This window comes from Barbatula barbatula, assembly GCF_947034865.1.
Source record: "Barbatula barbatula genome assembly, chromosome: 22".
Taxonomy (NCBI): Eukaryota; Metazoa; Chordata; class Actinopteri; order Cypriniformes; family Nemacheilidae; genus Barbatula; species Barbatula barbatula.
Genome location: NC_136785.1, coordinates 11,084,490 through 11,096,625, shown reverse-complemented (window position 1 = coordinate 11,096,625; position 12,136 = coordinate 11,084,490). Strand labels below are relative to the sequence as shown.

The 12,136-nt window shown below is 38.0% G+C and overlaps 1 protein-coding gene across 10 annotated transcripts in view; it reads left to right on the top strand.

Annotated features, from left to right (window-relative positions):
* The first annotated feature begins 537 nt into the window (after positions 1-537).
* The window catches only part of rap1gap2b (RAP1 GTPase activating protein 2b), a 32,641-nt gene continuing 21,042 nt past the window's right edge, over positions 538-12,136 (top strand). For 4 of the 10 annotated variants that reach the window (XR_013788257.1, XM_079486723.1, XM_079486720.1 and 1 more), the window contains exons 1-2: positions 656-866; positions 4,941-4,976. Coding sequence is in view for 7 of the 10 variants with exons in the window: in XM_079486723.1 (XP_079342849.1) it covers positions 823-866; positions 4,941-4,976 (80 nt within the window). In the remaining 3 variants the exon portion in view is untranslated. Of the gene's footprint in view, positions 867-1,215; positions 1,340-4,940; positions 4,977-12,136 lie in introns of those variants that run through there. The other 6 variants (XM_079486725.1, XM_079486724.1, XM_079486722.1 and 3 more) reach the window with 4 other exon arrangements.

The following is a 12,136-nucleotide window of genomic DNA, read 5'->3' as shown; positions in this document are numbered from 1 at the left end:
AATAGTATTCAATTAATAAGTCTCGAATTGTTATTGAAAAATACAAATGCCGATTTTCTTTGATAAACAATAATCCTAAACAATATATGAAGAACTTGTGGTTCTGTTATTGTGATCTTGCCAGCAGGGTGCGATAAAGGTATTCTTGCTAGTTCAAGACTTCACATCCTAGCTCTGATTGTGATATTTTTCTATTGTTTAAAAATGTGCTTGTTTTTGAGTTGGCAGTTTGGGAACTCATAAATCCTGGCATCCTTCCTTATAGAAAATCCTTATCCCCTTTAACCCATCAATCCCAATACATTTAGATCAACATGCATTGCATTTGCTAGATTAATTGCAAAAAACTCATGAATTACATCTGGAGGAATTGTGAAATGTTTGTACTGCATCAGTTTTGTCCAGAGATATCTTGTATTTTCTATTCGAGCGAACAGAATGCCCAGAGGTCTCCAGAGAGAATGATATTAAAAAATACTGCGTTCAGACACTCCCTCACCCCTCCTCGCCAACCTCTCTTCTACTCTGTGCGTGTGTAGAGTTGAGCACTGAAGTGAGCGGGAGTGACATAGCAGGTGTGGAAACCCAAAACTGTCACACAGAGTGAGAAAAAGGGGTGGAGAATGAAATAATTTCAGAGAGAGTGAGGAAACCAGAGATTCAGCAAATGATTGTGAGAGTACAACACACAAGCACAGTGAGTCGTTCAGAGGGACAATACAAAAGAGACTGAGAGAGAGAGAGAGAGAGAGAGAGAGAGAGAGAAAGAGCGATTGTTGTGAACCGTGCAAGAATTACAGTTAGAAGCGAAGAAGAGGAACAATGCTGAGGAGGAAGAGAAGTGTGTCCTTCGGTGGATTTGGATGGTACGTTGCTCATGTGGAACAGCATCAGCTGTCAGCTGTGTGTCAAATGTCTGGATGATGCCCTGTGTGTGAGATGCTTTATGCATGCTACTGTATTGATGGTTGGCAGCATGTGCTGTTTATTTATTTATTGAATATGCATTTATCTACGGTGTCAAGTGTCATTTTTTATCAGCAATATAGTTTATTGATTTGTAATAGTTTGAATCTGGGGCAGATTATAATAGGAGTTTTGTAATAGTTGAAGCATCATTGGTGTTTGTGTATTAAGACAACACTTGAACATCCAAAACTGTAGTTGCACGTCAGTGCTTTGCATGCTCCATGTACCTGTAGTTGCAATCATACAAAAGTTCATATGCTTTGACAGTTCAACAGTAAAACATATTAGCTTGAATTTCCACCTGTATTTTATGTAAACCTAGAGGATGTGTCATACAGTACCACAGTGGAATTTAATGGTGCCGTCCTACGTGAGTAAAGAATCTTTTTATGACCTTTGAATGCAAAAATCAAGATCTTATTTGAAAAGACAGACCATCACTTGTATTTCATACTGTCATGTGTATTCAAAACCGACCTAAATTTGTTTTCCTCTTCCTTTGTTCTCTATTATTCTTCGGTCGCACAATTTCTTGTTAAAACTCTCCTTAAAGTTATTTTCTCAGCATGCTAATGGTAATAAACAAACTATGAATATGGCAAATGTTAAATATGACCTGCAGTAATAGTTTACTCAAACATTAAGAACCTACCATCATTTCCATGCCCTCTTGTCATTTCGAAGCTGTATGATGTACTTTATTCTGCACAACACAAAAGAAGATATTTTGAAGATTGTTGGTAACTGAACAATGGTGGTACCCATTGACTTCTGTAGACACAAAGCCAATGTGAATCAATCGGTACTGCCATTTTTTGGTTATCAGTGTCCTTCTAAATTTCTTCTAAGAAAATCATACAGGTTTGAAATGACAAGAGTGTGAGATGAATAATGATTCCTATAAAAGCAAAACCATCTTAATTCAGTTTTTCCAGAGATTAGAGCTGTCGGATATTCTATACGATCATGCTGAATATTGTCCACAATGTTAAAAGATTTAAAAGAGGTTACAGCCCCGTCTGAGTGCACATTATCGTGATTCCACCCTGTTATACTGCTTGAGTGCTCTGCGCTTCACATTTCCCTTCTCGCTTCCCTTGTGAAACCATGATCTAACAATTGAATAGGTCAGGTGTGGATTTGTGATTTTGTTCAGGTGTGAAGCAGTGTGAATGCTTATAAATATATTTTGATTGTGTATGTGCATGCTTCTGTGTCACCAAACAGGGAAATAATGAGGCGACGGTTATGAGTTGTCAGATGAAGAGAATTATTTATTTATGATGTGCCTGAAAGTCTTTCAGCTGTCTGCAGGAGCTTTTACAGCTTTTAGCACTCTCGTTTTGTCTTGCCTTTCTTCTTTTATACGTGACAGCACAATGGCTTTTTCTTTTTTATTGCCATTTGGCCATTTTTGTGATTTTTCATGTGCATGTTAGTGTGATGACAGCATGCTAAAGTTGCCTGTAGATTTAGCTTTGTACTGTGCTGCTTAGACTTGCTGCTTTAGATTTTGGCTGAGAATTAGGTTGATGGTTAGGTTTACACCCTGTGTACACCGCACGGGAGCGGCACGATGTGACGAAAGTCTATTGAATCTTGGCTCTTACGTGCGATGTGAACAGTGTGTAAACCTAACTAGGGAAAAACGGCACGTATGGTCACCCTACTATAGTACACATTATAATCCGATATTCTGTACCATTTGGCTTTTGCCGTGCCACTCGCATGATGTCAAAATTGTTGAGGGTTAAGGCTAGTTAGCTTTAAATTGAAGTTTGACCCAAAAAATGATTCACCCTTTATTCCTTTATTCACCCTCATGTCATTACAAACCTATATGACTTTCTTTCTTCTGCAGAACACAAAAGAAAATATTTTGAAGAATGTAAACCAAACAACACTGGCCCCAATTATCTTCCTGAGACATTTCTCAAATGATCTTATTTTGTGTTCTGCAGAAGAAAGAGTCACTTACAGGTTTGGAACCACATGAGAGTGAATAAATGATGTCCAAATTTTTATTTTTGGGTGAACTGTCCCTTTAAGGGTTAGGTTCAGTAACGTTTAGAATCTGAGGCCTAGTCCAAAAGTACAAAGGGATTTTTTTAAACTGAGTTTTTCCTTCCTTGTTTAAAAAACCCCACATCCACACGAATACGCAAAAACCTGCTATAAAGAGCTGTCAAAAGCACGCCAAACCAACGGGTTGCAATACAACCCTAACCATAATGTTGTGTTGGGGTCAGCTGTGGCCTAATGGTTAGAGTGTTGGGCTTGTGATCAGAAGGTTGCCGGTTCTAATCTCAGTGCCAGCAGGTCATGACTGAAGTGCCCTTGAGCAAGACACCTTACCCCTGATTGCTCTGCAGTAATGTGCCACTGTATAAAACTACTTGTAAGTCGCTTTGGATAAAAGCGTCTGCCAAATGAATAAATGTAAATGTAAATGTGTTGGCCAATCAGAAGCCTGGACTCTGATGTCAACCAAAGGAGATAGTGGCACACGTTTCTACGTCATACGCCAAATCTCAGGTTTCACTGTCCACACAACAACACTGAAACCAGAGTTTCAAAAAATCTTCACCCTGGCAGGATTTTTCAAAAAGGTTCGGTTTCAGTGACCAAGTACTGCGTTTGCATGTGGACGAATGGGCAAACCGAAAATACCTGTCTTTGTGTTGACAGGACCTGAGAGGGATAGATTTAAGATGACGATTTATTTTGGGTTCACCAGTAAATTGAAAGTCTAGTTTAGGTTTATCTTTGGCTTTTAACTGTGTATGTTTTGTGAATTAATAGATTTCCCACTTAAAGGAACAGTTCACACAAAGTGTCACACTGTCTTCATTTACTCACCATCAAGTTCTAAATCTGTATACATTTCTTTGTTCTGATAAACACAGTGAAAGATATTTGGAAGAACGATTGTGACCAAACAGTTCTTGCCCACCATTGACTACCATAGTAGGAAAATTTGCTTGATAAAATCTTTGTTCTGTTAAACACAAAATAAGATATTTTGAAGAATGTAGGAAAGCAAACAGTTCTGGGGTAGTTTTGACTACCATTGTAATTTTTCCTACTATCAATGCTGGCCAATAACTAAATTAGATATGTATTGTATTGCTTTATGTTTGCTAAGAAAATATTTGGTTAGTTTATTTATACATTTTTTAATTGAAAATCATGCAATAATGAATTGGCACAATCACTAGCTATTCATAATTCACATGCTGGAACTTTTTCACTAATGGTGACTTAATGAAGGACCTGTGTTAGATTTGTACTGTGGGAAATTTCACATGTGCGCATACAGACACACACATGCACACACCCTTCCTCTCTCATAACTACCACATCCCCACCACACCCAATCACCATCACACCACACGTTTAATAATGATACTGCTGTACACACACACACACACACACACACACACACACAAGATGTTGACTTCAAATTGAGTAACTTGTGATGTGCAGCTGAAGTTCTGACAATTTATTGAGTAGTCATACTTTATTGCTGTGTATAGTGAGAAATATCATTTGCTTCATCATTTGTTTCCCATACCATCCCTGCTCACAACTACCCCAAACCCTGAAAGGAAACTGTGTGTGTGTCAAATATCAAAAACATGTTTGATAAAAATAAATGGCTACACCCTTCCCCACAGTCAACCCTGTTATGTTCTATGTGTATGTGTTTGTGTTTGTGTGGTGTGGTGTGTTATGATGTGATAGTGTGAAGAGTCAGTTTTGGTGACCTTTACTGCATGTCAGCATTTATTAGGTATTAAACTCAGCAAAATGCACCAACAACAAAATCATACGGCAGACATGCCTGTTTTACCCCTTTCTAGCCCTCATGCCCTGCCAGGTCAGCTGACAGGTTTAGAGATGCAAATTACAGCCATCAACATTTGTTCCTTGATCTGAAATGCTTTCTTGTCTTTTCTCTTCAAATGCAGGCTTGACAAGTCTACCATTAGTGCCCCTCGAGCTCGGTGAGTGCTGTCTCTCTTCCCTTCCTCTCCCAGAAAATGGTTAGTTTCTGTGAGAAAACAGCATGTTTTTGTGTTAAGTTTTTGGTCACTGTTAGAGACCAGTTTTTTAATTAATAAGCAGTGTATGTAGATAATATAATAATAGCTTGTTCTAAGGTAATAAAAACATAACGCTTCATTATTTAGGGTCTTTATACACATCTGAAGACAAAGTTATGCATATTATATTGCATTTACATTCACATTTAGTCATTTAGCAGACGCTTTTATCCAAAAGCGGCTTACAGATGAGGAAACATTGGAAGCAATTATAACAACATAGGCAACAAAATACATAAGTGTATCAAAACTAGTCCATTAAAGCCTAGCACAGTATACAAAGCTAAGACTAGTGAGGTTAGTACAACTTTTTTATTTCATTATAATTTTCTTTAATAAGAAGATAGAAAAGAATTAGAGTCTAAAATCAATCAGCTACATGTTAACGGAAGAGATGCGTTTTCAGGCGTTTTTTAAAGATGGCGACAGAGTCTGCTGATCTTGTAGCAGCTGGTAGATCATTCCACCAATGTGGAACAGATCCAGAGAAGGTACGGGAGAGTGACTTTCTTCCTTTTTGGGATGGTACCACTAATCGTTGTTCATTTGCAGACCGCAGGGATCTGGCAGGAACATAGATCTCCATTTGCGAGTGGAGATACGATGGTGCGGACCCGGTGGTGGTCTTGTAGGCCAGGAGCATAGCTTTGAACTTTATGCGGGCGGCAACAGGGAGCCAGTGTAACCTGATGAAGAGCGGAGTTCCATGCGCTCTCTTCGGTTCATTGAAGACCACTCTTGCCGCCGCATTCTGGATCATCTGGAGAGGTTTGATTGTGCAAGCCGGAAGTCCAGCCAGAAGCGCATTGCAATAATCCAGTTTGGACAGGACAAGAGCCTGGACTAGGACTTGCGTAGAGTGCTCTGATAGGAAAGGTCTAATTTTCTTAATGTTGTAGAGGATGAATCTACAGGACCGGGTGGTGCGGGCAACATGACGTGAGAGGTTAAGCTGATCATTAATTACCACCCACAGGTTTGTGGCTGTGCTGGACGGTGTGATAGCTGATGAGCCTAGTTAAATGACAGCATTTCAGTCAATAGATCCTCCTAAATATCACACATTGGACCTTTAAGTTCCCGTGAACGTAAAATTGAAATCATCTTAACTTCTGTATTCTGAAGAATGCAGCTGTCTGACAGTTGATTTTCTTTCGAAGCCGTCAAAGTGACGTCATAAGATATTAATATTTGCCACTAGAGGGCGGAAGCGCATTTTCAGATTTTTTATTACGTAAAGATTTGGGGTACATGAATTGTAAAACCCTAAAGGCCTGCACTCAGAAATTGTTTATAATAAACAGTGCAAATAAATAAATACATTATTCTCGATTTCATGGTGACTTTAATATAACAAACGGAAGTGTGATGCAAAAACAGTTGTACATGATGATATATGGATAACCAGTTACGAAATACAATAACAGTTCTTGGTCTTTTTGAAAGATTTACAGCCCTTACACACAGAAAACACATGATTTCTCTTTCTGTGGTGCTGTTGATTCAATACCACAGAGATCCATATAACCCTTGTAGTCCTTCCTGCCAAATTTTCAGATTCATCCTCCACCTACTTATCCATCTGCTCGTTTAATGTCATGCTTATTCATAGGCACATGTACAACTCCAGCATTATAATTTCCTCATAAGCACACACACAGAGACGCTGTACTTTTATGCATTGTGATGAAGTGGATGAGTTGTTGAGAGCATCAGAGTGTCCGCTCGGTGTATCGCTGCATAACCCTGAATAGGGTCGTGACAACAGATCATACACATGGAAATGATCTTGTGTGTGCTGGTTCTGATATCGGCCTTCATAAGGCTGATTCATGCCTTGCTTTGATGTGAATTGATGAAAGAAGAGCCTCATTTATATTTTGATTGTGTTTGTGTGCCTGTGAGAAGGGCGAAGGGCTCGTATCTATTTTTAGAAATCCCATAGGCAGGGTGAAAACTAGGGACTCTTGATGTCTGTAAATCATCTCATCTGTGGAATTCTGTAGTTTATCTTAACTTGATTTCCATAAATGACTCATATAATAAAACATTAAAATGCATTATCAGAATATTATAATTAAAATAATTAATGCAATAAAAATATTTTTTAATTAATATTTTTCTAAAAAGTATATTTCTAATTATTAATTTTAATAATAAATAATTAAAATATTTATTCTATATAATTTATTATACTATTTACGGTAAAATTGTAATATTTATAATTATAATATCTATAATATAATAATGTTTTAATATAATAAAGAGTAACTTATATAATACTTTATCGCTGTAAATTATTATAATATAGTTAAAATATAATCAAATGAAATTATTTAAATATAATGAAAAATGGCATAAATGCAACTAATTTTGGTGTAATTTTGGTGTTTTGTAAAGATTTTGACCAGGCCTGATTTGAAGGTAAACAGCATTTGGGGATGTTTTTCTTTCTTAGATTCATGATTTGACAAAAAAAGATGGTTTCGGTAAGTTGATGCTGGTTTTGTTCTGGTCTAGCCATTTTGTTTCCCAAAACCTATTGCTTTTAGGACTGACTTTGAAAACCTATTGCAATATGACTGTGTATACGATCTAAAAAGATGCCGCATCACGCTAGCATTCAGATGGAAAGGTAACAGGTGGGATCTCCACGTAACACCAGTCACCCACTGTTTATACCCGCTTGTAAGGGTGTGGACGAACGAAAGCGCGTGTTTGTGCGCACATGTACACACACATTTCACGCCTCAAAGACTGGCATGACTGGCAAAGTTGCACTTACGTAACGTAGACCACCATGTGTTTTCTTGCTTGTGTTTGCATGCATCACATCTCAAAAACATGCAGTTGTAACAAGAACCAGTAAACGTATTTCTTCTACATGAGCAAAATGACACAAATCAGGTCAGGCATGAGTGAAAAGACATAAGCAAGATCTGTGGAAGTCATCTATTGGCCGTATGCTATAACACATATGGCAACATGTGGAGGTCACACACGGTGTGCCAGAATAATAAGTGTTGCTCTGCCCACCTTGAAGCAAGTCTTGAAGGGAAGATTGGTAGATTTATTAAGGTCTGTGTTAACATGCCTGTCAATCATGTTATATTAATACACACACGTGTAAAATTACTTGACACGTGAATTAACCTCAGCGTGTGCCGCGGTGAAAATGTGTTATTGACTGTGTTTCTTGATGTAAGTTTATCTCATGATCCATGATTTTTGTGAAATTTTGAAAGTATGTAAAATGTTCAACCTTTATAAGCTCACAGTGGTTTTGTGTGATGTGTGTTACAGACATCAGTCCGTTTATTGCTGTTACCCCAGTCATTAAACCTGGTGGTGTGTGTGTTTGTTTGCATTATAAAAGCCAACAGGGCTACTGGGGTGTCTGTGAGGATTTCAGCCCCCGCCTCCCCCCTCTCTCTCTCTCTCTCTCTCTCTCTCTCTCTCATGATAAAGTGAAATGCATTGTACTTGTGGAGCATCCAAACCCTGAGAGTGTTGTTGTGCCATCAGCAGTGTGTCTCTCTCTGCCCATTAATTCAGCTGTGAATTACAACTGCAGACTTTTTATTCAGTACCTAGAGAAGATCTGGACGATACCAGCAGTGCATGAAAATGCCTCGTAGACTTTGGTGAGTTCAGCTCCTCTTTAAATGCAATTCAGGTTTTGCTCATTGTTATGATAGTTGGTGCACGATTGTCATAATGAAAATAAATCCATACAATTTTCTGTTTTTCTGTTTTTATAGTTCAGAATAGTTGATCAAATGTCTGGATTGTTTCTTGAGTGTAGAAGGTTCACTGCTGTCTGGTAAATTGTCTGTTTCGCACTGATAAACAGGATCTGAGTTTCATCACACAAACTGTTTGTTCAATATAAAATATATCTGAGAACAGGCGGTGGGTGATATTTTCGAGTTTGGTTCACCTTTTGTGTCGAGAGAGGATAATCTACATATTACATTGACTGACAGAATATCGTAGCAGTTTCATTTGAAGGTAGTAAGTGGCTCACTGCTGGTGTTCTGCGTTTTCCTTGGGTGTCATTCAGCTCCGCTTCCAGTGATGGAGGGATAATCTGCTACTCACCGTAAAGCTTGTCACACGCTCTGATTCTCTCTGCAAATCCAAACCAGCATTTTCTTCCTTTTGGTTTTATCACGTGTCCAAACGTTTCTAAATCTGTACATTTGATGCATTTGCAGACTAGAAGAAATCCTTTTTTGTTTCCTTTTTCCCTTTTTAGTAAACACTTTTGATGAAGCTTGGATGCTAAATGTGTCCTATGGTGTGACAGCAGTTAGTAGTTAATAGTTATACTATTTATGGAGCATAATTAACAAAAGTTATGTACGATGTTCAATACGAAATTCATGATTTTCACTTCATTACACTTATCATTATATTAAGTGGGCTTTTATATTTTTTATATTATAATGTAAAACTCTTGCTCGGCTGAACTCTGAGCTCCCGGTGTTCAAGCTGTGCTCATCTTCACTGTTATTCCCCTTCTCACTCATTTATCTTTTGAGTGTAGAGGACAGTCCGAGCTTCTTCCACATCATTGCTCTTTCCCTGTCTACCTCTCGCTGTCCTTCTATCTCTCCATCATTCACCACAGGAGCCAGCTAAGAGCAACACTCTCCTCTGATGAAAAATAAATGCGTAGCTGGGAGTCTGAGATCTTCTCATAAAAGAAAATTGTTATTCAACCACACCGCTTGAACATGAGGCTACAAGTTTATTTTCTGTTTATTTTCAATGTTCTGTGATGTCATGGTTTAGTACATATTTCTATCATTTTATTCACCTTTAAATCTCCGTTCCATATACATCACCGTTTCAGATGGCCTTATTAACAGTGACATTGCTTTACGCTGACAGCAGGTAGGCTAAATACAACTATGATTGAAATCGCTATTGGAAATTGGAACAGCCATAATAACAGCTCCTGCTGTGAAATCTAATTGTCATGTTGTGTAATTGTCTTATAACTGCAGAAAAGAAATTAGACTGAACCCAAACATCTTCCCTGCTGGAAAGATCTGCGTAATTGGTCACCAACATATTTTTTGTTTCAAATGGTTGTCCCCACCAGACTTTTTAACCAGATTAACTAGAATGACTTGCTGTTGACCAGCCTCACCGGAGACCGTGCTGTAGACTTTTTTTGGTGAACTTTTGGCTGTTGATCAAACAGCAAAAACCCAAACTAACACTAAAAACATAAACCAGCCTAAACATCTACATTTACACTTGTCTGACCTGGTCTTTTCAAACTAGTACAAGTAGTAGGAAGTAAACTAGCAGTAGAGTGTTTATTACTTGCATGTCACTTTATTGTTTTCAAGGAGCAATGTGGAGAATTAAGCAGGATCTAGTGGTGAGGTTGTGAATTGCAACCGACGGCTCACTCCTCCCCTCCCTTTTGAAGCACTATGGTGGCTCTCACAGGATAAATATGTCATTGTGTTTTTGCTTCTTTGCCGAAATAGATATTTACGAAACACGCTCTGTAGCAGTTTGTCCGTTTAGGGCTACTCTAGAAACAACATGGCAAGGGGACTATGATAGAAATAGCTCATTCTAAGGCAATAAAAACATAACACTTCATTATGTAAGGTCTTTATACACCTCTAAAGACATAGTTATGTATATTATATTGCATTTCAGTCAATAGATCCTCCAAAAAATTACACACCGGAAGGTAATTTCAAGAGAGGCATTGGCAAAGTTTTTCGCAGTGTTAAAAGCGGCCATAATTCATGTTAATCTTGAGTACTTGCAGAATAGTATCCTACCCTTCAAATATCCGTAGAGTCTTTAGATTGATCACTTTTATAAAAGACAGATACAGCTGTACGATTATTTCCGCAAACATGCGGCGCGTGTGGGGGCGGAACTAAAGCATGTGCGCACACATTGCCAACAAAACACAGAAATTAGTTTCACTTACCACGTGCGGTTCATGTCCGGCATCTTTTAGCGCCGGAACCGCTCCATCTATCAGTTTCAAACGATCTCCAAATCCAGCGTTATAGCCACCGTTTATATAACATTCATCACCCAAATGCAGTGAACAAACAAACACAGCTGAACTCTGTGATCGTAGTGCCCTCTCTCTCTCTCTCTCTCTCTCTCTCTCTCTCTCTCGCTCTCTATCTCTCCTGCACACAAGTGAAAGTGACATGCTCCTCCCACTCTTCTTGGTTGACGAGTGGGCGTTTCCGGGAGAATTGTCCAATAAGGGACTAAGAAAAGTTGTTACGAAACAGATTTTCATGTTTGAAAAAAACTTTCCGAAACGCTGGGGGAGTGAATCGAGCACAGAAATACTAGTCGTTCACACAGAAATACACAAGTCGTTTTTTTGACAAGTGGACTATGTCAAGCATGAGAAGACAATACGTTTCACATTGTAAAGAAGTCAGAATGCATGAAACACTGTTGCAAGGCTGCATTAATGAAAAAGGACTGCACTCAGAAATGCTCTTTATTACATAACAGTTTAATATTTTAATTATTCTATCTAACATTTTATAATATATATATATACATACATATATATATATATATATTTATATATATATATTTTTATATATATATATATATATTTGTAATTAATTACATCTAACTTGGGAACCTGTCACAATCTTGGTTCTATGTTTTTTGATACTGTGCTTTCTATTCTCTTACTGTGTTTAGTTCCTGTTTGCCTTGGTTTCCTTATTTGTTTAAAAGGTTACACTGATTATTTCACACCTGTTGTTCATTTGTACTTGTAATTATGCCCATGTGTTAAATTTGTCTTTTGTTGTTCACTGTCTTTTGTTGCTTCTGTGTTCTTGGTTCTAGTCAGGTTTAGTTATCTTTGTTTTGTTTTATCAATAAACCTTTTTGCAGCATTTGGATCCTCTTCTACTCATCCCTGCCCTCCTCCTCACAGAACCACTGGCCAACCACATTATCTGACCAATCACCTTTAAACAAGCATTTTCCCCAACACAAAAAAATAGAACTGGATATTTAAAAAAGACAAACTAAATAAT